Source organism: Columba livia, chromosome 1 (assembly GCF_036013475.1).
Source record: "Columba livia isolate bColLiv1 breed racing homer chromosome 1, bColLiv1.pat.W.v2, whole genome shotgun sequence".
In the NCBI taxonomy this organism is placed as follows: Eukaryota; Metazoa; Chordata; class Aves; order Columbiformes; family Columbidae; genus Columba; species Columba livia.
In genome coordinates, this window is record NC_088602.1 from 211,567,179 (window position 1) to 211,594,122 (window position 26,944).

The window sequence follows — 26,944 nt, forward strand, 5'->3', positions numbered from 1 at the left end:
CCCTCCGCTCCTGCCACCGTTTAAGGCAGGGTTTTGGTTAAGCCTGACACAAGAGCTTTGGGTGGCACACGGCACAGTGCTGCTCAGCCTCCAACAGCCACGGCTCGCGTGGGAGCTCCCCACACCAAAGGTGGGGTGACACCAGCTGGGGACAAGGCCACAGAACGTGGCAGGAGCTGAGAGTCCGGACGGGCGGTGGGGGTGGCCGCAGACCCACCACTCGGAAAACCAGCATTAAATCACTCAGGGAACTTGCCCAGGCCACAGAATGAGTGGCCACTGGGCCACCACCCCTTGGCTACCCAGAGCCTGCCCAGGCCAGCGATCCCAACACACGGTGACATGTTCTAGGAACAGAGGCTCCCAAGGCCAAGGCCACTCTCCCAGCTGGACTCGACGACCCTCACAGGTCCCCTCCAACCTGAGCGACTCCGTGATCCTGTCCTGTGATCCACAAAGTCCCGGGGACGCGCAGGGACCTGGAACGCCCCTTGCTGCACCAGGCACCCCGGGCTCCCCCACCAAAACACCCCTGCCCAGGGCTGATGCTCAGACGCCCTTGGGCGAGTCCTGCTGGCCGGTGGCCCGGGCTGGCCCGTCCCAGCGGGAGGTGACATCTCCGGGGACACGGGGGCTCTCGGCTCTCACTGACTGTCACACTCCGGCCCAGCAGCACCGGTACCTCCCGCCACAGCAACGGCACCCGCGAGGCCTTGGGGAGCAGCGTGGGGCACGGACGGGACTCCTGAAGCCTCGTCCCTCTCCGGTTTTGTCCTCTGCTGTACTTCAGCTGCAAACAGGGGAGGAGGAGGAGAGAAGCCTGAAGGGGGGCTCAGCTGAGGGGTGCAAAGGCTCTGGAGAAGCGGCAGCCTGAGTCACTCGCCCTGGCCGCAGCGGAGCAGCAGCTCGTCTCCTTCAGAGCTCTCAGTGGCAGCACCACGGCAGCAGGGACGGTCCGAGAGGAACTCCTGCTCAAATTTAGCAACGAGAACAATCCCTTTATCCTTGATCAGTTAAAAGCTGGTTTGTGAAGAACCCACAGCATGACGAATTCCACTGGGTGTGTCGCTTTACGGGTACGACCCAGCGGCATCGCAGCCTCCGAGGGCTCCCGGCAGCTGGAGAGCGTCTCCGGAGAGCCACGGAAGGGACACGGGGCCGGGAAAGGGACCCAGGGCCAGGAAAGGGACCCAGGGCTGACGGCTCCTCGTGGGTGGATGCAAACAGAGCACACCCAGCCCTGCGAGGGCGAGGAGGGCGAGGAGGGTGGGGAGGGCGGGGAGAGCGGGGAGGGCAAACTGCTGCCGCCAGCCCGGGGAGCAAAGCGGTTTGCTGTGCGGAAAGGTCACACAACGGCAGAGCCCTGCTTCTCGTGACAGGGACGTTTACACCGATGCTCTCAAAGCGTTCCAGCTTTGGCCGATCCCTGAGGAGGGGAGAACAGTGGCAGGAGAGCAGTGAGCGCCGGGCAGGGCGAGCGGCAGCGACCGTCTGGATCCAAACGTGTTCCAAGCTGTGCTGGGGGCAGGTGGGAACCCCCGTCTCATGAGGGTCAGACCCCGCAGTGCCCAGCAGGATGTGTGCACACCGTGTCCCCGTTCCCGCGGTCCCGAGGGACAGCACACTCACCAGCTCGATGCCCTGGGGAAAGGGGTTGTCCTCCCAGTCCTTCTCCGGGAACCGCTGCAGGATCTGGCCCTGGCCATCCCCGCTGCCTGCGGAGACAAGAGCGGGTCAGCGGGAGCAGCACCGGCGGCACCGCAGCCCCGACGCGCTGGCACGTCACCGCGTCACCGTGTCACCTCCACGGACACGGCAGCGCAGAGTGACCCCGGCCCCTTCCGCAGACACGGCTGGATGGTGGCACTGCTCGCGCCAGCGGGAAAAGTGGCAATTTCCATAGTCATGAGCAAACAGCTCGCAAACCCCTTATCTCGAGGTGCGTCAGAGGCAAAGCAGAAGTGCAGCTGATCTCAGGTTGTAAGCTTCCTTCCTGGCGTTGCTAACACGCGATCATACACACAGATGTGGAACCACATTCACTGCTCATTATCTACAAGTTGGCACTTGACCTTTTCGCCAAACAATGGCATGGCGCTGCTCGGCGTTATTTTTGGGCCCCCCCGGAGCTGCCGTTTCCCTGCGGTTTCACGGCTGCTGGAGCGGCGGCGCTGCTGGGGGTTCCCACCCACGCCTGGCACCAGCCCCAACACAAACCTGCTCCGCACCGCACCGGGCCTGATCCCGCCGGCTCTCCTGGAGCCGCCGGCTCTCGGGACAGCCCGAAGCGATGGCCAAACCATCGGAGCTCGGGTCGCTCTAGTTGCTCACAGAGCCTGCAAGGTGGAAAAAGCTTCTACATCGGCCACATCCTGTCAGCGACAAAGCTGCTCATGGTAAAACCTGCCCCGGTGCAGGAGGCTGCGAACTGGGAGTGCTGAGAAGGGTTGAGCTCGTAGCCAGGCCGGGCACAGCCAGGAAGGCGGCGGCACCGGGAAGCGGGACCTCAGTCCCCACAGAGCTGCCAAGGGATGGCTGTGGCCACCCATCGTCCTGGGGCACGAGTGCCTCTGATCACCCAGCCACAGGATGGCTTGGAAGGGACCTTGAAGTTCCCCTGACCCTCATGAGCAGGGACATCTTCACCAGCTCAGGGTGCTCAGAGCCCCGTCCAGCCTGGCCTGGGGTGTCTCGGGGATGGTTCATCCACCACCTCTCTGGGAACCTGGGCCAGGCTCTCACCACCCTCAGGGCAACAATTTCTTCCTCATGTCCGGCCTGGATCTCCCTCCTTTAGTTTAAACCATCACCCCTTGTCCTGTCACAACAGGCCCTGCTCAAAAGTCTGTCCCCATCTTTCTTCTCAGCTCCTTCTAAGTCCAGAAAGGCCGCACTAAGGTCTCCTGGAGCTTCTGTTCTCCAGCTGAACAGCCCAGCTCTCTCACCTGTCCCCAGCAGAGCTGTTCCAGCCTCGGGTCATTCCTGGGGCTGCTCTGGCCCCTCTCCAGCAGGTCCATGTGTGTCCTGTGCTGAGGACCCAGAGCTGGACCAGCACTGCAGGGGGGTCTCAGCAGAGCGGGGCAGAGGGGCAGGATCCCCCAAACCTGCTGCCCACGCTGCTGGTGACACAGCCAGGACACTTGTCCCTCCCAGCAACACGTGCTGCCTTTGGGAGCACCAGGACTCCGCTCTCCCAGCGACACAGCCGGATTTCGGCCCTGGGGGGCAGGAGGAGCCTCCCCAGAAGCGGCACCACCACGGGGCTATTTTGGGCACGCAGCCTGTTTCCAGCGCTCCGCTCACCACCAGCCAGCCACAGCTGAATTTAGCAGAACAAGGCATCAGAAAAAATGCCACTTATAGTCTGCAGCCCAAAATGGAAAGGTCAGTGCCAAGAAAACAGTGTCGGGTGTTGGGTTAACCAAATCCCCCCCCAGCTCAGACAGCTCCTCGCCCCGGGCAGGTCCCACGTGCCGCTGACAGCGTCCGCTGCCGCAAGGCGCTCACAGCAAAACCTGCCTCCTCCCAGCACGAAGGGCCCGGCTCAAGTGTCACGGACAGGGAAATCCTTCTAGACACACGTCAGACCTGCAGCTCTCTGGGCCCCCACGACACCGGAAGCCCCGTCCTGAGCACACGTCTGCACCCGCGCTCGCCTGCTCGCGGGGGAAACAGATACAAGGTCATGAATTGTGAATATTTAACGGCTGGACTCGATGGTAAAGGTCCCAGAACCCCGGCCCCCCAGCTGTCAGTGCTGTGGGAGCTGTGCAGGTCCCAGCCCCACCTGCTCACGCAGGGTCCCCGAGCAGATCACACAGGATCCCAGGGGTTGCAATGGCTCACAGAAGGAGACTCCACACCCGCTCTGGGCAGCCTGGGCCAGGCTCTGGCACCTCCCAGCAAACAAGTGTCTGCTCATGTTCACATGGAGCCTCCTGTGTTTCAGTCTGTGCCCGGTGCCCCTCACCCTGGCCTTGGGCACCACTGAACAGAGTCTGCTCCATCTGACACCACCCTGACATATTGACCATTGATCACATCCCTCTCAGCTTCTCTTCTCCGCTCAGCAGCCCCAGCTCTCTCAGCCTTTCCTGGGCACAAAGATGCTCCAGACCCCTCAGCACCTTCGTGTCCCTCCCTGGACTCTCTGCAGTGACTCCTTGTCCTTCTGGAACTGGGGAGCCCAGAACACAGCTCTTCTCCAACCAAAGCGATTCTGTAACTCTGAACAACTCTATCATCCTCAACACACATGTACGACTGCCTCCAGGAGCTGTTCAGCGCCAGGGGAAGCCTGACCCCCATGTCTCGGCGCCCAGCACTGCAGCACTCTTTAGCTGCCCGTGGGGTGGGCACATCCTGACTCCTGTCTCAAACCCTGGCCATGCTGCCAGGCCTCTCCCAGCGGCTCCTCGGGCAGCCTGGTCCTCGCCTGCCCATTTCTGGCCCGTATCAGCCCGTCCCAGGGACACGTCCCTTCCTGCGGGGGCAGCCGGAGCAGCCCCGCCGACTCCTCGCTGTCCCAGCCTGGGAACACACGTGTCCCTGTCCCCAGCCTTCCTTCCTGCCCCTGCCCCACAGCGCACCGACCCGGGCGACACCTGCTCACCGCTCTGGGGCAGCCGGTCACCGTCAGCATTAGCGCTCAGCTATATTTGGACGTTTATGAGATGTTATCATCATACAGGAAATTCTAAATAAGCAAAAAGTTAAACACTCAGCTGACACCAGCCAAGCAGGCGACCTCAACCCCGGGCCGGGCCGGTGTGGGGAGCGCGGCCACGCCGGGAACAGCCAGTGCCTGGGCCGGGGGTCACGGCCAAGCGAGAGACTCCCCATCGCCCCCCCTACCTGGTGCTGCAGGCAATGCCGGTCTGTGCCGAACCACCGGGGACAGCGCCGGGTCCGGCCAGCGAGGAACCAACCGTGCAGCGGCTGAACCTGGGGGGTTCAGCTGGAGAACAGGAGCTGAGGGGAGACCTTCTGATCTCTGAACTGCCTGAAAGGAGCTTGGAGCCAGGGGGGTCGGGCTCTGCTCCCCAGGAACAAGCGCCAGGAGCAGAGGAAACGGCCTCAAGTTGCGCCAGGGGAGGTTGAGGTTGGATGTGGGAACAATTTCTTCCCCAAAGGGCTGTGGGGCATTGGAACAGGCTGCCCAGGGCAGTGCTGGAGTCACCAGCCCTGGAGGGCTGGACAGACGGACATGAGGTTCTCAGGACACGGGGCAGGGACGGGGCTGGGGGAACGGTTGGGCTCCATGACCTTGAGGGGCTCTTCCAACCAACATGATTCTGTGACTCTCCAGCACCTCAGGAGCTGGATCATCTCCGTGGAGAGCTGCTGCGACGATGGAGTGAGGAGAGTTTTTTAGGCAAAGCACCTTGTTTGGAACAAGCCCTTTCCCAGCCCTGCCAGTTGAACCCTCTGCTCTCTGGTTACCGGAACATGGGGGTGTTTCACCACACCACACGGTACAACCTGTACTGTCAGTGTCGAGAAACGAGCACTCCTGCAGGGTCTGACACAACCCCACGCCCCCAAACCTCCACCATTCGCCATGACGAAGTACAGGGGAACATGGAGCTTGCGAGTCCTCAGCACCCGAGCGAGAGGAGCTCCAGCACCGACAGATCGTTCAGTCCTCAGCACCGGAGCGAGAGGAGCTCCAGCACCGACAGATCGTTCAGTCCTCAGCACCGGAGTGAGAGGAGCTCCAGCACCGACAGATCGTTCAGTCCTCAGCACCGGAGCGAGAGGAGCTCCAGCACCGACAGATCGTTCAGTCCTCAGCACCGGAGCACGAGGAGCTCCAGCACCGACAGATCGTTCAGTCCTCAGCACCGGAGCGAGAGGAGCTCCAGCACCGACAGATCGTTCAGTCCTCAGCACCGGAGCACGAGGAGCTCCAGCACCGACAGATTGTTCAGTCCTCAGCACCGGAGCACGAGGAGCTCCAGCACCGACAGATCGTTTCAAACACAAGTGTCCTGCCAGCTCACCCCAGGCACACGGACACAGGCCTCAGCTTCATGGCTGCTTCCAGCGTTGTTGGCAGAGGCTTCCAGGAGCTGCTCAGCATCTCAAAGCACCAATTATTTAACAAGTTTAGCTGCTTTAAAGCATCATAAAATACTTTATGCTGCAAAGCAAAACAGTATTAACCCACAAAGCACCAAGCCATGAAACACAACCTTCACAGGGACCTGAAGCTCCTGCCAAGAGTGCTGCGGTGAGCGATGGGCACACCAAAGCACACCAAAGCCTGCGCCATGGGCTGGGAGCGGCCCCGGCCCTGCAGCGGGTCACTGAGGGCGGTCATGGAACGACCCACGTCGCCCCGGCAGGATCGCAGGGGCTGAGCAGCCGCCCCAGAGCCGCGGGAGCGCCGCATGGAGCACGGCCTGACCGCGGCCTGACCACCCGCCGGCACCGCGGGGCACGGGAAACGGCCGGCAGCAAGGAACGGGCACTGCGGAGCCCGCAGGAAACAAGCGATCCGACCAGAGACCGTGAGAGAGATCCTTGTGTCTATGACAAAGCAGCAGCTGACTACCCAGGATGGCTGGAATTCAAATCAAATGAAAGAAATAAAATGAAATGCCACAAACAACAACCCACCACCACTACATGCAGCTGCTGTGACAAACTGAGGAATCACAGATGGTTTGGGTTGAAGGGACCGTCCCAGCCCCCCAGTCCCCCTGCCATGACAGGGACATCTTCAGCAGCTCAGGGTGCTCAGAGCCCCGTCCAGCCTGGCCTGGGATGTCTCAGGGATGGTTCATCCACCACCTCTCTGGGAACCTGGGCCAGGCTCTCACCACCCTCAGGGCAACAATTCCTTCCTCATGTCCGGCCTGAATCTCCCTCCTTTAGTTTAAACCATCACCCCTTGTCCTGTCACAACAGGCCCTGCTCAAAAGTCTGTCCCCTTCTTTCTTCTCGGCCCCTTTTCAGTCCGGAAAGGCCGCACTAAGGTCTCCTGGAGCTTCTGTTCTCAGCTGAACAGCCCAGCTCTCTCACCTGTCCCCAGCAGAGCTGTTCCAGCCTCGGGTCACTCCTGGGGCTGCTCTGGCCCCTCTCCAGCAGGTCCAGGAGATGCTGTTGGGACCACGTTGATGTGCAGGGTGAGGTTGGGGGTGAGGTGCCCCCGCTGTCCCCACTGCTGCAGTGCAGCACACCCCCGCACCCGCCGCGGCTGAACCGCAGCCAGATCCCGCTGCAGCACTGGTGTGCGGCACCCGCGACCGAGGCCACGGCAGGAACAGCCCCGGTGACGCTGCCCAGCGGCAGGACAGCGCTGCCCGGGCCAGCGGTACAGGGCTGCAGCCTCTGCAGGGCTCCAAGGGGCACCGCCGCTCAGCGGGACACGCCTGTCACAGGACAGAGCTGCCAACACCAATCCGACCCGCGCCGCTCGCACGGGAGCTGCAGGCAACCCCCGGATCCCACAGCCCGAGCCCAACACTACCAAAGCGCGGCTTCCAGGCACCGCGAGAGCTCCATCTGCTCCCCAGCGCTCCGACCCTCTGCCCCGTCTGATGGAATTCGCTTTTCACAGACAAATAATTGAACAGTTTAAAAGGAAAAGGGGAAAGAGCCCACACAACTGCGGACAATAACGTGCACCTCTCCCGAGCGGAGATGAAGAGACCAACTGTGACACAACACGGGGTGATGGTTTAAACTACAGGAGGGAGATTCAGGCCGGACATGAGGAAGGAATTGTTGCCCTGAGGGTGGTGAGAGCCTGGCCCAGGTTCCCAGAGAGGTGGTGGATGAACCATCCCTGGAGACACCCCAGGCCAGGCTGGACGGGGCTCTGAGCACCCTGAGCTGCTGAAGATGTCCCTGTCATGGCAGGGGGACTGGGGGGCTGGGACGGTCCCTTCAACACAAACCATTTGTGGTTCAAGACCCGGCCTGGCGGGAGCAGACCCGCTCACGGGACGGACACCGTCCGGGGCCCAGCAGGACCCTCCACACGCCAACCAGGAAACACAATTTTATTGTCCACTCTAAGTCCACAGCTGCTGTTTCGCTTTCAGATGTCACCACTCCAGCCAAGTCCGTCTGCCTCTCCCCTCCCTTCCCGTCACGCCTCTGCGCAGGGAGCGCTTTCCCAGCAAACCCCCCTGTCCTGCTCGTTTCTCCCATTCTCAGTACGAGAGAAGCACCTTTGAGATCTTCCCCGGTTGTGTGATCTTCTGTGTTCATCCCACTGGCCTCCAAGATGATGAGAAGGGCAAGAGCACCACTGAGCACCCGCTAACTGGGGTCAGCGCGGGCAGGATGGGGAAGCTGGGATGCTGGGATATTCCAGCTCCTCCTGCCCGGCGAGCAGCGTGAAGCTCTGGGGTTTATAGAACAAGAGAGAGAGAATAAGGCAGAAAGAGGATTCAGAACCGCGGCAGCGAGGCAGCCCCATCCCCAGCCTGCCGTCCTCCCCCCACAAACCCACCGCACCGGGGGGCACGGCCGCCCCAGAACAACAGCCGAGTGTCTGCCGGGGGACAATGGCCGCACTGTTCCCTCATGACATATTTATGAACGGAGCACCAAGAATGGCTTTTCTATGGGGAAAACAAAAGGGCTGTGTGTGGGGCTGGCCCGCTGCTCCCGGCCACCGCCGCAGCCCCACGGCTGCCACTGGCCCCAGCCCTCCCTGGGGACCCCCGGCTCCAAACCCCCAGCGTGGCGGCACGGCACCCGCCCGTGTGACACCAGGGGACACGAGCAGGAGTCACTGGGCTGCCATGGGGATGGGGGTGGCACTGACCGGGCTGCCACAGTCCCCCAGGAGACCAAGTCCCTGCTGTGGGCACAGGGGCCAGCGAGCCAGGGGAGTAAATAATCCAGACACACAAATAACCCAGGCAAACGCAGAATCCAGACAAACACAGAATCCAGACAAACACAGAATCCAGACAAACACAGAATCCACACCTTCTCCTCCGCTTCACATTCTAGTGCAACCTCACACAAGTTGGGGAAGAGCCGGAGCTCGACCGTTTGGGGACACGGGCCCAGCAGCCAAACCAGCGGCACTGAGCACTGAACCGGACACAGAACCTGCACCTGCAGCACATCTGCAGCACATCTGCGGGACAGGAGCGGGACAGCATGGACACTTTCGGCTCTTAAACACATCACTTTGAGGCAAAAATCCCTACAAAGAGTCAAAGTTGCACTCAATGCCAATTCCTGTGCTGAGCACATTGAAAAAAGAAAGGGGAAAAAATGAACTCATTCTGTGTTTAACGATCGCCTTGGTGATGTTTTGAGGACGTGTTTGGCTTTCTGTAAACACGAGATGATAACGATCAGAAGGACAAACAGTTTGGGATGGGAGCGAATGCAGAACTGGGAGGCAAAGCAAGCTGTCTGCATGCAACTCCTGTCAGGACGGGACCAACGGCGTCCCCATCGAAACGCGACCAGCTCTTGTTGAGAAATTCCTTCCAATGGCCGGAGACGGCAAACCCTGCACTTCGGGTCACCCATCGTGCAGCTGGGGGTCGGTGCCCGGCTGGCACGGGGTGACGAGGCCCCGCGCGTGTCCCCAGCACCATGATTCCACGCAGCGCCCCAAGCGGAGCTCGCTCTGGATGGGCCGCTCGGCAGTCACATGTTTACAGAAGAGCTAAAATTAAACCCCGAAGAAGCAGCCGGCGCTGCTCTCACAGAGCTCGCCACCGTTCTATTTTCACCCCGCTCATCCCCAGGCCCGGCGCCCATACCGAGCTGTCATTACCTGCCTAAACCTGCTCTTACTCTCAAATTAAGTGTCTCAACACCCACCCCGGAGCAAACAGCTCAATGGGGAAGGAAAGACCCAGGGACCGGGTGGCGAAGGAGGGACCAGCCCAGCAGGACCCCCGTTCAATACCCCACCCCGGGCAGGGAGCGGGAGAGGAGGATTCACCACTGTCTGCCGAACAAACCGCAGATTGGGAGCCCAGGCACGGGACACGCCGATGCGGAGCATCGCTGCGTTGTAAAGCTCTGCTGTTTCTTGAGCGGATGCCAAGGGGCGAGCTGTATTTATCTTTAGAAACATTAAGGCATAAGAGGAAGTAATTAAACAAAAAAAACCCCCGTCTGTTTCCGAGAGCCCGTCCCAGGAAAGCGCTGCTGGGGCCCGGAGGTTCCTGGCAGGGGACAGAGATAAGGGTTTACAGCCACTTGTGCACCCGCGGCCTTTGCTGGAAACGCTGCTGTGCTGCGTCACGGGAAGCTTTTCAGCAATACCCCGGGCTCGGTGTGACCGGCAAACACGGGCCCACCGCACACACCGTCCTCGGCCACCGGCGGCTGCCGGGAGAGCAGCCGAGCCCAGCACCGCGCCAGAGCAGTGCCAACACAGCCCAGAGCCGCCGCGGGGCACGGACATGGCAAAACCAGCTGGCCGCATGAGGGCTGGGGCAAAGGGACCGTCCCAGCCCCCCAGTCCCCCTGCCATGACAGGGACATCTTCAGCAGCTCAGGGTGCTCAGAGCCCCGTCCAGCCTGGCCTGGGATGTCTCCAGGGATGGTTCATCTACCACCTCTCTGGGAACCTGGGCCAGGCTCTCACCACCCTTAGGGCAACAATTCCTTCCTCATGTCCGGCCTGAATATCCCTCCTTTAGTTTAAACCATCACCCCTTGTCCTGTCACAACAGTGCCGGGTGCTTAGAGGGAGAGGACGAGATGGTGTCTGGGGTTCCTCCACAAGCAGAGCCCCAGGAGCGGCGCTGGGAGCCGTGTCCTCTGCGCGGTACCATCGACTGAAATCACTCACGTCAACTGTGGCTCTTCTCTCCCGAGGGAGGAGCTGGCTCCCAAGGGCTGGTCCTGGCTGCTGGGGCTGGGTGCTCCACCTGTGCAGGTGACAGCCGCACACCCCCAGGGACGGGTGATGGGACACAGACCCCCACAGAATCACATTGGCTGGAAAAGCCCCTCAAACTGATGGAGTCCAACCATAACCCACCCTGTCCCTGCCCCATGTCCTGAGAACCTCATGTCTGTCTGTCCAGCCCTCCAGGGCTGGTGACTCCAGCACTGCCCTGGGCAGCCTGTTCCAATGCCCCACAGCCCTTTGGGGAAGAAATTGTTCCCACATCCAACCTCAACCTCCCCTGGCGCAACTTGAGGCCGTTTCCTCTGCTCCTGGAACACGGACAGACTCCCCCAACCCCCCCACTGCAAAGGGCCCTGCCCGGCTGCTCCTTTGCAGGCTGGTTAGATCTGCACCCGAGCTCCCGCATCTCCACAATCCACAACCCAAACCCCACCGTTTTAGTGAAAGGACAGTGAGACACGGCTGCAGCGGGGGCACAGGGACACGGGGGCTGGAGGACAGACACCTTCTCCAACTATTTACCATAACAGGTATTTTTGGCGAACTGCTGATGTTTGGAGCAGATGAATGCCATGTTTTTCCCATGTTCCTCATCCAACACTCCAGGATCCTCCTCAAGCAGAGCTGCCCCGCTGCTGCCCCTCGGGGACACGGGTGCCTGGACCCCGTCTGCCCAAAACCTACACCCGCTTTCAGTGGAAATCGTTCCGAAATCCACTAACGAGCCTCATTAGCGCAGCATTCAGTCTGACCCCCACCCCTCCCCGGCGCAGCAGCGCCCACTCAGACAGAGGAAGCGACGGGACGTGCCAGCGGCACCTGAACTCTCTGCTTCTGTCCCACTTCCTCCTCGGCCCAGAGAGGCTGCAGAGTGATGCTCGGCGATACTCAGCCATGTTTGGTGATACTTAGTGATGCTTGGTGATGCTCAGCCATGTTTGGTGATACTCAGCCACATTCAGTGATGCTCAGCCATGTTTGGTGATCCTCAGTGACGTTCAGTGATGCTCAGCCATGTTTGGTGATACTCGACCAATGCCCAGTGATTCTCAGTGATGCTCAGCAATCCTCCACAATGCTCAGCAATGCTCGGTGACACTCAGCCATGTTTGGCGATACTCAGTGATGCTTGGCGATACTCAGCAATGCTCAGTGATCTTCAGTGATGCTTGACAATGCCCAGCGATTCTCAGTGATACTCAGCGATGTTTGGTGATACTCAGCGATCCTTGGCAATGCTCAGCGATGCTCAGTGATCCCCGGAGATGCTCAGCGATCCCTGGCGAAGCTCGGCGATGCTCAGTGATCCCCGGAGATGCTCAGCGATCCCTGGCGATGCTCGGCGATGCTCAGTGATCCCTGGAGATGCTCGGCGATCCCTGGTGATGCTCGGCGAAGCTCAGTGATCCCCGGAGATGCTCAGCGATCCCTGGCGATGCTCGGCGATGCTCAGTGATCCCTGGAGATGCTCGGCGATCCCTGGTGATGCTCGGCGAAGCTCAGTGATCCCCGGAGATGCTCAGCGATCCCTGGCGATGCTCGGCGATGCTCAGTGATCCCTGGAGATGCTCGGCGATCCCTGGCGATGCTCGGCGAAGCTCAGTGATCCCCGGAGATGCTCAGCGATCCCTGGCGATGCTCGGCGATGCTCAGTGATCCCCGGAGATGCTCGGCGATCCCTGGCGAAGCTCGGCGATGTTCAGTGATCCCTGGAGATGCTCGGCGATCCCTGGCGATGCTCGGCGATGCTCGCAGCAGCCAGACTTGCTCAGCAGAGCTGCGGGGCTGCTTCGCGGTGCAGGACGCTCCGTCATCCCCCTCCCTGCCCTCACGGTGCCCGCAGTGACGGATCGGTGCTCGGCGCTGGGGCTGCACGTTCGCGCTCCTGCCCACACCCTCACCGTGGAAGATGCAGCTTAAGTTGCAATACAGGAGGAGCATGAGAGTCAAAAGGGGTCACAAAAGGCTGCGTTAGACAGATTGCTCTGTCTGGAGGTCACGGGCCTGTGCAGCCCAGTAGATGCAGGGTTACCTACATGAAACGGGTCTGAAACACGACTCTCCTTTGCAGTACAGGAATCCAAGGAGATTTTTGGGCGGACGCACCAGCACTCACGGCTCCCGAGCCCACCAGTGTCTGATTACACTGGGTCACAAGCACGAGAAGACCTCGCTGCGTATAACCCAGGTCAGTCCTTCCACACTCACAGCAGCACACGGTTTGCAAAGCGCCGTGTCTGAACTGGCACTGGATCCCACAACAACCCAAAGGTTTTTCTGCGGAACCGAGGTGCTGGTTGGGTTTACCGCCGGGCTCCGGCTGAGCCGGGTGGCACCGCGGCTGCGCCCATAAGGGCCCATGGCACAGGACCTGCTCGTCGCCAACCCGCAGCCCGGACTGCCCTCCTGCAACAAACCCAGCGCCTTGCCGAGGGAGATGTGATGGTGCCAGGGCAGCGCCGGGCGGCCGCCGCTGCTCAATGCCCCGAGCGGGGACCCAGCGCCCGCTGGGAGCTCTGTCCCGGAACGCGGCTGCGTCTGGACGCAGGACAGAGCTGGTTTCCCCTGCCCCAATTTTAGCGTCCCCTCCTCCCGACCGCAGCAGCGGAGCCGCAGCAATCCCCGGCCATCGCACGGGGCACACGGCAAACAGCGCAGCCCACGCACGGCTCGGCGGGCACAGAGAGCTGCTAAAAGCGTCCTGGGGAGGAACCTCTTCTATTTTTACCCTGTCCCGATAATTACAGGGCCACGCCACCAACATTTACCCAAGGCCTAAAAACAGCCGGCGCTGTGCCGATGGCTCCTGCTGCCCTGCCACAGCCTGGCGGTGCCAGGGACCCGCCGGTCCCTCCGCAGAGCCGCACCGGCGGGACACGGCTGCTGGGCACCCCCAGCTCATGGGGCAGTTGTGGGGACACGCAGCACCTCTGTCACCCACCGTTATGTGCAGCGTGAGGCTCGGGGACATCACAGCCCCGCTGGCAGCGCGGGATGTCCCAGCAGTCCCTGCACAGGGGCCTCGGGAACAGTCACAGAAAACAGTGTGTTCGCCTCAAAAACTGCACCGGAGCCAGTTCTGCTCCCCAGGAACGAGCGCCAGGAGCAGAGGAAACGGCCTCAAGTTGCGCCAGGGGAGGTTGAGGTTGGATCTGGGAACAATTTCTTCCCCAAAGGGCTGTGGGGCATTGGAACAGGCTGCCCAGGGCAGTGCTGGAGTCACCAGCCCTGGAGGGCTGGACAGACGGACATGAGGTTCTCAGGACACGGGGCAGGGACAGGCTGGGTTATGGCTGGACTCTGTCAGTTCAAGCGGCTCTTCCAACCAAAATGATTCTGTGATTCTACGACCAGGGACTCTGCAGAGCCCCGGACAGCGATGGGGAGCGCAGGACGGGGCAGACGCTGCCTGCCACGCTGGGCCGGGACAGAACCACTGTCCTGCGGCAGCTCCTGCAGGGGATGCGGGACCGAGCTCACCTGCGCCAGCCCCACCAAGAGCGACCCAGGACTGTGCTCCTCCCTAAACTGGAACTCATTTGATTGATCCAGTTCTTCCCCATCCTGGGTCACATCCTATCCCTGGGGGCTGAATCACCCCCAAGCGCCCCAAGCAGTGGGATGGAGGGAGCCAGGCACAGTGCAGGGGTCAGGAGCGAAGCCGGGGCACGGCGCAGGGGTCAGGAGTGAAGCCGGGGCACGGCGCAGGGGTCAGGAGTGAAGCCGGGGCACGGCGCAGGGGTCAGGAGGAGTGAAGCCGGGGCACGGCGCCTGGGTCAGGAGTGAAGCCGGGGCACGGCGCAGGGGTCAGGAGGAGTGAAGCCGGGGCACGGCGCAGGGGTCAGGAGCGAAGCCGGGGCACGGCGCAGGGGTCAGGAGGAGCGAAGCCAGGGCACGGCGCAGGGGTCAGGAGGAGCGAAGCTGTGCGGTTCTGCAGGAACCTCTTGGTATGAGCCCCGAGGGGGAAGGGGCTGATGCTAAAGAGAACTGAAAACACCACCAATTCCAGACTGCTCTGGGATGGAGAACTAACATTCCCCTCCAGCCTTCGGCTTCCTCACCAACAGTTCCGCAGCGAGGCAGGAACGCCTTGTGAGCGGGCAGAGCTCTCCTGGGAGCAGCCCCTGCCCCACGGACTCCGCAGCCTAACGGAGCAAGAATGGCCTGAGCAGACGGAGAAGGGCCTGCGGAGGGGCTGAAGCCACAGCGGGAAGCCTGGAGAACGGCCACAAAGCCACCACAGCTCCCCGGGATCCAGGTCACGGACCCCTGCCCTCTGTCCCACGCTGTCCCACCAAGGCCACCCGCCTCCCCACACCACTTTCCCATCCGTTTCTCCTCACCAAGCCCATCCCACCGCTCAAGACAAAGATTGCCATGAGGGTAACGAAATGCAAACCACAAGTGATATCCTCTGAAGCCCTTTCACCAACGCCCCATAAAGCACCGAACACCTGGGGACACGCAGTTACCTTCTCCAACAGCATCAGGTTCATTACCAGCTGCTAATTAAGAGGTTTTCATCCTGCTTGTAAAGAACTATCTAAGTTCTATTCTGTCCAAATTGAAGTTATTTTTTAAAAGGAAAAAGGCAATCCCAGCCTCTTAACAATACAATGGCTAAATTCACATAAACTGTTAATGTTAAACGCTAAAGTTACAGCAGTTCTGGCATTGCTCTAGAGGCAAGGCTGCGCTCCTTGGCAGCATCCCTCCTGCACCCACTCTAACGCCCATTTTCTGAGCCTTCGGGGGGCTTTAGGTCACTGGGACAAACTCCCAGAGCTGAGACGGGTGAGGGGAGCTGGAGGCACCGAGCACCGGACTGTTCCTGCCCGTTTTTAGCAATGTCAACGAAAAATGACGGTGCTGAGTCCCCAGTCCAGACTGCCCAACCGTGCCCGGGGTCTAACGGTGCCACCCACTCCAGGCACCCGAGCCTCCCTTAGAGCCTCTGGGTGGCCGTGAGTCTGTGCAGAGTCCTGCATCTGGGCAGGAACAACCCCAGGTTCCAATATAGGTGGGGAATGACCTATTAGAGAGCAGTGTAGGGGAAAGGGACCTGGGGGTCCTGGGGACAGCAGGGTGACCATGAGCCAGCACTGGGCCCTTGTGGCCAGGAAGCCAATGGTACCTGGGGTGGGTTAGAAGGGGGTGGTCAGTAGGTCAGAGAGGTTCTCCTGCCCCTCTGCTCTGCCCTGGGGAGACCACACCTGGAATCTTGTGTCCAGCTGTGGCCCCTCAGTTCCAGCAGGACAGGGAACTGCTGGAGAGAGTCCAGCGCAGCCACCAAGATGCTGGAGGGAGTGGAGCATCTCCCGTGTGAGGAAAGGCTGAGGGAGCTGGGGCTCTGGAGCTGAACAAGAGGAGACTGAGGGGGGACTCATTCCTGGGGATCAATATGGAAAGGGGCAGTGTCAGGAGGATGGAGCCAGGCTCTTCTGGTGACAACCAGGGACAGGACAAGGGGCAATGGGTGCAAACTGGAACACAGGAGGTTCCACTTGAATTTGAGAAGCAACTTGTCGGGGTGAGGGTGGCAGAGCCTGGCCCAGGCTGCCCAGGGGGTTGTGGAGTCTCCTTCTCTGCAGACATTCCAACCCACCTGGACACCTTCCTGTGTAACCTCATCTGGGTGTTCCTGCTCCATGGGGGGATTGCACTGGATGAGCTTTCCAGGGCCCTTCCAACCCCCGACATTCTGGGGTTCTGTGACAGCGAGTGAACGGAGGAAATGCAACGGCACAGAGCGAGACCCGTGCGGCTGCGGTGATTTACGGTCCCTCTCTCTCAGCTGAGAGCCCGAGCGGGGCTGCACACGTGCCACCAACAGTGTACAAAATGCAGAGGGGCTGAGGCTCTTCCACCGCCCAGATCTCCCAAGCTCAGCACCGCGCAGAAAAGAGACTTTGCAGCTACGAGATAAGCCTAAGGTGACAGACCGAGCTTGGTTTAATCCAGCCCATACAGCCACGATGTGCGTGGGCCTGGAGACAAATCCTGCAGGCAGCCTGCTGTGCCGGTAACCTGTTCAGTGTGCTGGTAACCTGCCGGTGTGCTGGTAATCTGCTCGGTGTGCCGGTAACCTGCTCGGTGTGCCACGCTCGCTGTGCTGGTAACCTGCCAGTGTGCCAATAACCTGTCCACTGTGCCGGCAACCTGCCTGCTGTGCCGCGCTCCCTGTGCCGGTAAGCTGCCCGCTGTGCCGGTAAGCTGCCCACTGTGCCCAGCAAAGCCAGAGCAGGGAGCCCCCCCACCTTGCAGGGCCGGCGTTAACAACACCCAGCGGTGCTCAAAACAAGGAGGAGAGTTGGTGCGAAAAGCCCAGGGAACAGGCAACGCGCTCGGCTGACTCGGCGTCGGCTGCAACCGCATCCAGCGGCACCGCTGACACTCCGACCACGTCTGCTCCCCTCACGCGGGTTTCACAGTTCACCCCGAGAGACCCAAGGAAATAAACTGTCCCCGGGAGGACTCCAGCGAGGACGGGCCATGGAGGGATTCAGCTCCCGACAGAACCCACATCCCCACGTTCACGTATTTTCTGGCTGTTCACAGAGACTCTCACCCTGACGGGGCCCAGAGCCCCACGACAGAGAACATTCTCATCAACTGGAAACTCACCAGTGGGGAAAATGCCCAAAAATCAGAACTGAATCTGTCTAAAAGAAGAGGTGCAGTGGAGGAACCTCCCAGGGAGGAAAAGCTCCTGCAGCAGCCCCTCGAGACAGACCCCTGCCCGCCACCGCCCCGTCCCGCGCCCAGCCGCGCTCGGGGCTTTGTCACCGTCAGCACAAACACCCCCCACCACACAGGGACAGACCGGCGGGTCTCAGCCCTCTCCTCTGGCACATCTCAAGGGCTCTGTACGGAGGAGTTTCCCCAGAGCCAGTTGCAGCAGAACTGCCTGTGCAGGATCTCCGTGTCCAGAACCTCGATGCGCCTCCTTGTCCCCCCGTCCTCACTCAGCCCAGCGCAGGAGCTGGGACCAGCCCCCAGCTCCCTGTCCCTCCCTGCGGACACAGATTATCCAGCAAGCGCTTCTGGGAAGCAACCCAAGGGCAGTGCCCAACAGCCCCGCTTCCCTCCCTCGCCCCCTCCCGCCCCACGCCAGCACGAGGGACGGGTTTCGCGTTGGAGGCACTGTGATGTGAGATCCACGAGGCTCTGTCCCCCGCCTGCAGACACCGCGGGGCCGGGAGCTGCTTTCCGGCCACCCCAGCCCTTGGAAAATCCCGTGAACCCCAAAGCACTGGAGCCGCGCAAAATAATCACATTGCATGTGACTTCAGTGGCGGGGAAACGGAGGGGAAACGGAGGGGAAACGGAGGGGAAACGGAGGGGAAACGGAGGGGAAACGGAGGGGAAACGGAGGGGAAACCGCCACATCGGGGTCGGAGTGCCGGCACGGCTCCCGGCGCTTCCCAAACCCAACACAACAGGCGAGGCCACCAGACCAGGCAGCCCACAGTTTTGTGCGGTCATGTGAGACAGAGCAACACCCAGTAACCCCAGTAACATAACCAGCGGATCTCTCCTGGAGCCCAGAACTCCCTTTTCAGCACCAGAATTGCTCCATCACAGTCTGGGGTCCGACTCACCCTCGAGCCGGGGCTGCCCGCGGCACTCACACACCTTGGACTCCCCTTCTCCGTCAGCAGCACCCGTGGGTGCAGGGGAAACTGAGGCAAACGCGGCCACACTGACACCAGGACTAAGGAAGAAGAGCAAGGGCAAAGCAGCCTTTGTCCTTAATACAACAAAGCAAGAGTGAAAAGTTTATGCTGCGAGAAAACAAAACAACCAAAGGACAAAAAATACCACCACATAAAATAAAACAACAAACCAACCGCCCTGTAGTCTCACATTAACCCTTCAGCAACCGCTGCAAGCACCGCACACCCGGCACAGCCATGGCCCAAACACGCCAAGCGCAGGAGCGAACGGCGGTTTTGAGAGAGCGTGAGAAGCGGCTCCGCGTGCCCTGTCACCGAGCGGCGCGGCTGGGGACAGCACGGCTGCCGCGGTCACAGCCACCCGGCCCCGCGGCGCCGGCGCTCCGCTCGCATCACCCTCGGAACGCTGCGGGTTCCCCACGCCCTGCAGCTCAGGAACTGGCTGTGAGCAGATGAGGGGCTGGAGGGCTTTGCCCCAGTGGAAACCGCAGCAGAGCGGGGCTGACGGCAGGAGGGGGAGATGAAAGATGGGACAGACTTGTGAGCTGGGCCTGTTGTGATAGAACAAGGGGTGATGGTTTAAACTAAAGGAGGGAGATCCAGGCCGGACATGAGGAAGGAATTGCTGCCCTGAGGGTGGTGAGAGTCTGGCCCAGGTTCCCAGAGAGGTGGTAGATGAACCATCCCTGAGACATCCCAGGCCAGGCTGGACGGGGCTCTGAGCACCCTGAGCTGCTGAAGATGTTCCTGCTCATGGCAGGGGGACTGGGGGGCTGGGAAGGTCCTTCAACACAAACCATCTGTGAACCTGCAGAGCAGGGACCCACAGACCCCCAGCACCACCCAGAGCAGCGCAGACCTGCCCATTCCCCTCCCAGTGCTCCCAGTTCGGCTGAGGATCCGGGGTCACCCGCAGCCCCCAGGCTGGGAACCAGCGCCGAGTCCTGCGCTGCTGCACCCGCCTTCCTGAGACGCTGCCAAACTCAGGGGACAGGGGACACGTACACGAGGACACCAGGATCCTCCGCTGCTTCCAGTAAAGGAAAGCGCTGTGCAGTTCCCTCTGCCGCTGGGAGAAACACAGAAACCAGATTGCTGTGTTCTCTGCGGCTTCGGACAGAGCTGACGCGCGTGCCCTGGCTGCAACCGTTCTCAGCCAAGCCCCAAATGGTTCAACAGAGCTCAGCTCAGGGTACGGGGAACGCCCTGCAAGCCGCGGCTCTGCGGGAACGTTTCCCTGCATCGCGCTGGAGACCCGCACAGCCCCGCACCCCCCCTGAACCGACACAACGTGCCCCCCGGACACGGCTGGGACACCGCGCAGTGCATGGGACATCTGAGGCCCACGAACAAATCATCTTGGGAAACAACGGATTAGACACAAATCACGACTAGTACATGGACTCAGACACCTCACCATCACAGGGACACGGCTCAGCGGTGCTGAGCCAGCCAGGCAGGAACGGGCAGCCCGGCCAGGGGCTATGGGACGTGCTGTGGGGTGCAGGGACTGGGGCATGAACAAGAGGTGCTATGGGGGGCTGAGGAGGGCCCAAGGGAGGGGAAAGGGAGCAGCTCTGGGGAGGAGGGAGCGCAGGGAACGCAAATGAGATGGGGGGACCGGCTGCTGCTGAGGGAGCACTGACATGGGCTGAACCACAGGATGTCCTGGGCTGAAGGACCCACAGGGATCAGAGTCCAACGTCTGTCCCTGCACAGGACACCCCACAGGTCACCCCGGTGTCTGAGGACGGTGTCCAGTCTCTTGAACACTGTCAGGTTGGGCTGTGACCCCTCCCTGGGGAGCCTGTTCAGTGTCCAGCACCTCTGGGGAAGAACCTTTTCCCCATGTCCACTGACCCTGGCACATCTCCTGCCGTTCCCTGGGCTCTGAGATCACGGCAGAGCAGCCGGTGCTCGGGGAGGCAAACGGGGATCCAGGTCAGCGGAGACCACAAGACACGGGCTCACAGCAGAGCCTTTGCACACGCGTGTGCCCACGGGCAGGAGGCAGCTGGGAGGGCCGGGACGCGGCTGTGCGGACGGACGGTGTGTCCGCGGGTGTGGCACCCGAAGAGCCGGCATCCCGCCCCGGCGCCGCTCTCACATCCCCGCTCGCACCACCGCAATCTTCACCCCATCAGGTGCGCGCCCGGCTCGCGTCTATATAAGGGCAAACAGCCGAAGGGCTGCAGGCTGCTCACAAAACCCCAGCTTCCCGTTCGGTCCCCTGCAACCCACAACAGCTCTTTCTTTAGAGTGACAACAGCAAACAATACCAGGAACACAACTTAGTCACCACCGAGACAGACAGGGGCAGGGCAGGAGCAGCGCCCGAGCCCAGGGCGCCCCCCAGCCCAGCACGTCCCCCAAGCCAAATGTGTCTGTCCCCAAGCCAAATGTGTCCCCCAAGCCAAATGTGTCCCCAAGCCAAATGTGTCCCCCAAGCCAAATGTGTCCCCCAAGCCAAACGTGTCCCCCAAGCCAAACGTGTCCCCTGAGCGCCAGTGGCACCACAGGAGGGTCCAGGCTCCTCTCCCCCAGCAAATAGGGAACACGTCCTGCAGCCCTCCCAGATACCTCCCCCCTCCTCCATGCTTCACCGTGAGCCTTGCGATGGGTGAGGTGGATAAATCCCTACGCCAGGGACCCAGCGGCCACGGCAAGGTGGCATTGCTGCTCAAGAGCTCGTGTGTCAGCACGAGGGACCGAGCTGCTGTGATGGGTGTTCATCATCCTGTAGGTGGAAAACAGAGGAGGAATAATGTCTAGTCACCCCCCCTTTACGTTTATGTTTCGAAGTACAACAATGCAGCTTGCTGCTTATCTCTTCTCAGGAGAGACGCCAACTTTATCCTGTTTGGAAAGCGTCTCTCTTGCTTGAGCAAGCTCCATCCCGGAGCAGGAGGAGCTGCTGTAGCGCATACTGGCACAACCAACAGGAAACCGCGGTGGTTTGGAATCCCCAGGGATAGGAGCAACACCTGCCAGGACCCCGAGGAGAGGGAGAAGCCATAGACGGGGAGCTCGGGGAGCGAGAGGTCCCCACCGCGTTCTACCACACGGCAAAGAGCGGCCGGAGTGCCGACAGCTTCAGCGCAGAACCCTTCTGGAAACGGGAACGCCGCGGTGCGCGGAGCACACCTGCTGTTGTCTTCGGCAAACGCAGCGTTCCACCGCGGAGTCCCGGTGCTGCCTTTGGAAACGTCCCTGGGTGCAGAGCAGCCACCTCCAGCCCGATGGCACCGACGGAAGGGACCTCCGGAGCCCTGCAGCTCAGCTGCTCTGGGGCACCTCACCAGGACACACGACCCACCCGCTCCACGTGCTCGGATGATGGGTCCACGTCTGGGACTGACACGGCGGGGAGGGGGATCCTTGGGGATCCTCAGGGATCCTCGGCACCAGCGTGTTCACCCACAATCGGCACCAACACCCTTTGGTCACCAATTTGCCGGTTTTTCTACAGCGCCAACTCAAAAGCCCTTCAAGGATGAGAGAAAGATTCAGAGCCCGTTCTCTTCATAAACCCTCTTGACCCGGTCGTGCTATTCCCAGACAAGGAACCCTGTGAGCCAGGACATTCTGTTTCCTGTCCACTTATCCTCTCCTTTCACCCCAAACTGGGCCCACGTTTCCAGGCAGGGACGCGCACCAGTAACTCCAGTTTAACCCCCTGTCCCTGCGACGGGCCGGTCAGCACAGGGATGCTCAGAGGAGCCGGGCTGGGGAGGGTCCGATCCTGAGATCCTCAGTGAGCTGTTCTGCTGGGGCTGAACCCAGAACCCCGGCCCCCCAGCTGTCAGTGCTGCGGGAGCTGTGCAGGTCCCAGCCCCACCTGCTCACGCAGGGTCCCCGAGCAGATCACACAGGATCCCAGGGGGTGCAATGGCTCACAGAAGGAGACTCCACACCCGCTCTGGGCAGCCTGGGCCAGGCTCTGGCACCTCCCAGCAAACAAGTGTCTGCTCATGTTCACATGGAGCCTCCTGTGTTTCAGTCTGTGCCCGGTGCCCCTCACCCTGGCCTTGGGCACCACTGAACAGAGTCTGCTCCATCTGACACCACCCTGACATATTGACCATTGATCACATCCCTCTCAGCTTCTCTTCTCCGCTCAGCAGCCCCAGCTCTCTCAGCCTTTCCTGGGCACAAAGATGCTCCAGACCCCTCAGCACCTTCGTGTCCCTCCCTGGACTCTCTGCAGTGACTCCTTGTCCTTCTGGAACTGGGGAGCCCAGCACTGGCCCAGTTCTGCAGATGGGGCCTCCCAGGGCAGAGCAGCGGGGAGGAACAACCTCCCTGACCTGCTGCCCACACTCTTCCTCACACCCCAGGTACCACTGGCCACCGGGCACAGCGCTGGCTCGTGTCACCCTGTTGTCCCCAGGACTGCAGGTCCCACAGGGCTGTGCTGTGCCGGGGCTGTTCCTCCCCAGGGCAGGACCCCGCGCTGGTCTCGGCTGCAGTTCCTCGGGTTCCTCTGGCCCGAGGCAGAGGGGCTGTGCCCACGGCGGGGCTGCCGGGCCCCCCGCTCCCCTCCCGGGCTGGGGCTCCTGCCCAGGACCAGTGCTGGGCCGTGTGGTTCCAGCACGGAGCTCGCAATGCTCCCTCCCACGCGGCCTCCACGCCACGGCCCATCGGCCTCAGCCGGCGGAACCGCCAAGCACCGCGGCACACTGCACTGCCGGAAAGCACCGGTAAATCCCGGGATTTACCTTAACGCCTCAGAGTCTCCATCTGGCAGGAGATCTGCAAATCCCAGCGCGGCCCTGCCCTCCCCATCTAAGCCTAAAGTGCACAGGACGGGTCCCCTGGGCTGTCACTGCAGCTGGGGACGCACCCGCAAGGTCACCCGATGCAAGTGCCTCGGAGGAGCCCGCATTCCCCCTCTTCCTCAGCTCTGTGTGTTCACGCTTTCTGCCCACCCCGTCAGCTTTATCCTCAGCTCGCCATCCATCCTTCCCCACCAGTTTTGGGTTCCCTGCCGTCGTCCTCAGCGCAGTGCAGTGTTTCTCACGCAGCTCGTCCACCCGCCCGCAGCACGACAGCTGCTCGCTTCTCCGACCCACGAGACGCCTGCCCGACCTGCCCCCCACACTCCCCGACCTGCACCTGGCGCACGAGGACATCACCTGTGCCACCTGCTGCACAAGGACATCACCTGTGCCACCTGCTGCACGAGGACACCACCTGTGCCACCTGGTGCCATGAGGACACCACCTGTGCCACCTGGCGCACGAGGACACCACCTGTGCCACCTGGTGCCATGAGGACACCACCTGTGCCACCTGCTGCAGGAGGACATCACCTGTGCCACCTGGCGCACGAGGACATCACCTGTGCCACCTGCTGCATGAGGACACCACCTGTGCCACCTGCTGCACGAGGACACCACCTGTGCCACCTGGCGCACGAGGACATCACCTGTGCCACCTGCTGCACGAGGACACCACCTGTGCCACCTGCTGCACGAGGACATCACCCGTGCCACCTCCTGCACGAGGATACCACCTGTGCCACCTGGCGCACGAGGACACCACCCGTGCCACCTCCTGCACGAGGACACCACCCGTGTCACCTGGTGCACGAGGATACCACCTGTGCCACCTGCTGCACGAGGATACCACCTGTGCCACCTGGCGCACAAGGACACCACCCGTGTCACCTGGCGCACAAGGACACCACCTGTGCCACCTGGTGCCATGAGGACACCACTTGTGCCACCTGGTACCATGAGGTCACCACTTGTGCCACCTGCTGCACGAGGATACCACCTGTGCCACCTGGCACACGAGGACACCACCTGTGCCACCTGGCGCACGAGGACACCACCTGTGCCACCTGGTGTGTGAGGACACCACCTGTGCCACCTGGTGCGTGAGGACATCACCTGTGCCACCTGGCGCACGAGGACATCACCTGTGCCACCTGGTGCCATGAGGACACCACCTGTGCCACCTGGTACCACGAGGACATCACCTGTGCCACCTGCTGCACGAGGACATCACCTGTGCCACCTGGCGCATGATGTCATCACCTGTGCCAGCTGGTGCGTGAGGACATCACCTGTGCCACCTGGCGCATGATGTCATCACCTGTGCCCCCGGGTGCACCAGGTCACCATGTGGCTGCCTGCATCCCTCAGGTCACACTTCTCGGGGGGATGACAAGGGCAGCACAACAACCGGTGTCCACCCGGAGCGGAGCACTGGGGAGGGAAAAGTAGGAACCGCTTGCCCTGGGAGCAGCCTGGGCTTGGAGCTCTGCCTCCGGGAGAAGGCCCGGCGGTCACGGCCGGTGCTGCTCCGCGCCCACCCGCACCGGGAAACGCCGGCAATAAGCACCGTCTGGGACGAGACCTGAAATATGTGCTCTCGCCCCAGCCCTCAGCTCCGCCCGGCTCCTCGCCCCCAGCACACACCGACGGGAAGCAATGCAAATACCCTATTTAATATCAATTGAAACCTGTAAAGAAGATCAAAAGTGTTAAAGTCACATCACACTTGTCCCTTCCTGCATTCCCGTGGCGCGCAGCACAGCGTGCTCTGTGACCTGGGCGAGCGGCCCCGCCGGCTACGTCCCTGTCCCTCCCCGGGGAATAAATCACACCTGCCCCTCCTACGGTAATTCTGCAGCTTATCACGTGTCATAAGCACTGGATGTGCCACTTACCTTTTTCTGACATATACCCAAAGGCTTTTTTATTTGGGATTTCCACACAGCAGCAGCGGTTGCTCAGCGGTGCCCAGGCACTGCCCATCTCCATGGGCTGGCCGGGACAGCACCACCAGACCCAGTCCGGGGACAGCACCACCAGAGCCGGCCCAGGGACAGCACCACCAGAGCCAGCACCACCAGAGCCAGCACCACCAGAGCCGGCCCGGGGACAGCACCACCAGAGCCAGCACCACCAGAGCCAGCACCACCAGACCCAGTCCGGGGACAGCACCACCAGAGCCGGCCCAGGGACAGCACCACCAGAGCCAGCACCACCAGAGCCAGCACCACCAGAGCCGGCCCAGGGACAGGACCACCAGAGCCGGCCCGGGGACAGCGCCACCAGAGCCGGCCCAGGGACAGCGCCACCAGAGCCGGCCCGGGGACAGCGCCACCAGAGCCGGCCCGGGGACAGCGCCACCAGAGCCGGCCCGGGGACAGCGCCACCAGAGCCGGCCCGGGGACAGCGCCACCAGAGCCGGCCCGGGGACAGCGCCACCAGAGCCAGCACCACCAGAGCCGGCCCAGGGACAGCGCCACCAGAGCCAGCACCACCAGAGCCGGCCCAGGGACAGCGCCACCAGAGCCGGCCCGGGGACAGCGCCACCAGAGCCGGCACCACCAGAGCCAGCACCACCAGAGCCGGCCCAGGGACAGCGCCACCAGAGCCGGCCCAGGGACAGCACCACCAGAGCCAGCCCGGGGACAGCACCACCAGAGCCAGCCCGGGGACAGGACCACCAGAGCGAGCACCACCAGAGCCGGCCCAGGGACAGCGCCACCAGAGCCGGCCCAGGGACAGCGCCACCAGAGCCGGCCCAGGGACAGCGCCACCAGAGCCAGCTCATTGCCCACAGAACAGCCGCGTGCTGGCCTGCAGGCTGACTAATGCCGGGATCTATTAGGATCCAGCTGGTAGATACCGCCCACCCCCTGGAATCCATTCCCTAAGCTATCAGGACTGCTTTCCTCAGAGGAGCTGCATTACCCATCTTCTCCACTTGTACAGCTAGAAATACACAGAACTGGACATAAAACTGGGCCAACAGCTGAACACGGAATCCCAGGATGTCAGGGGTTGAAGGGCCCTGGAAAGCTCATGCAGTGCAATCCCCCATGGAGCAGGAACACCCAGATGAGGTTACACAGGAAGGTGTCCAGGGGGTTGGAATGTCTGCACAGAAGGAGACTCCACAACCCCCTGGGCAGCCTGGGCCAGGCTCTGCCACCCTCACCCCAACAAGTTGCTTCTCATAGTCAAGTGGAACCTCCTGTGTTCCAGTTTGCACCCATTGCCCCTTGTCCTGTCCCTGGTTGTCACCAGAAGAGCCTGGCTCCATCCTCCTGACACTCCCCCTTTCCATATTGATCCCCAGCAATGAGTCCCCCCTCAGTCTCCTCTTGTCCAGCTCCAGAGCCCCAGCTCCCTCAGCCTTTCCTCACACGGGAGATGCTCCACTCCCTCCAGCATCTTGGTGGCTGCGCTGGACTCTCTGCAGCAGTTCCCTGTCCTGCTGGAACTGAGGGGCCACAGCTGGACACAATATTCCAGATGTGGCCTCAAATGGAACACACGCTTCCTACACCTTCATTCCCAGGACGTTTCTTCTCACCTTCCACTTCGTGCGGACTCACAAGCACTTTATAAACCCACGAGCTGTGAAAGAGAACAGCACGTCTGACGGTGAAAGCTGGAGCA

At 61.6% G+C, this 26,944-nt stretch overlaps 1 protein-coding gene across 11 annotated transcripts in view; it reads right to left on the reverse strand.

Annotated features, from left to right (window-relative positions):
• The window catches only part of SBF1 (SET binding factor 1), an 84,498-nt gene that overhangs the window by 45,312 nt on the left and 12,242 nt on the right, over positions 1–26,944 (reverse strand). For all 11 annotated transcript variants that reach the window (XM_065049416.1, XM_065049417.1, XM_065049412.1 and 8 more), the window contains exon 2: positions 1,630–1,715. In XM_065049416.1, the coding sequence (XP_064905488.1) occupies positions 1,630–1,715 (86 nt within the window). The remainder of the gene's footprint in view (positions 1–1,629; positions 1,716–26,944) is intronic.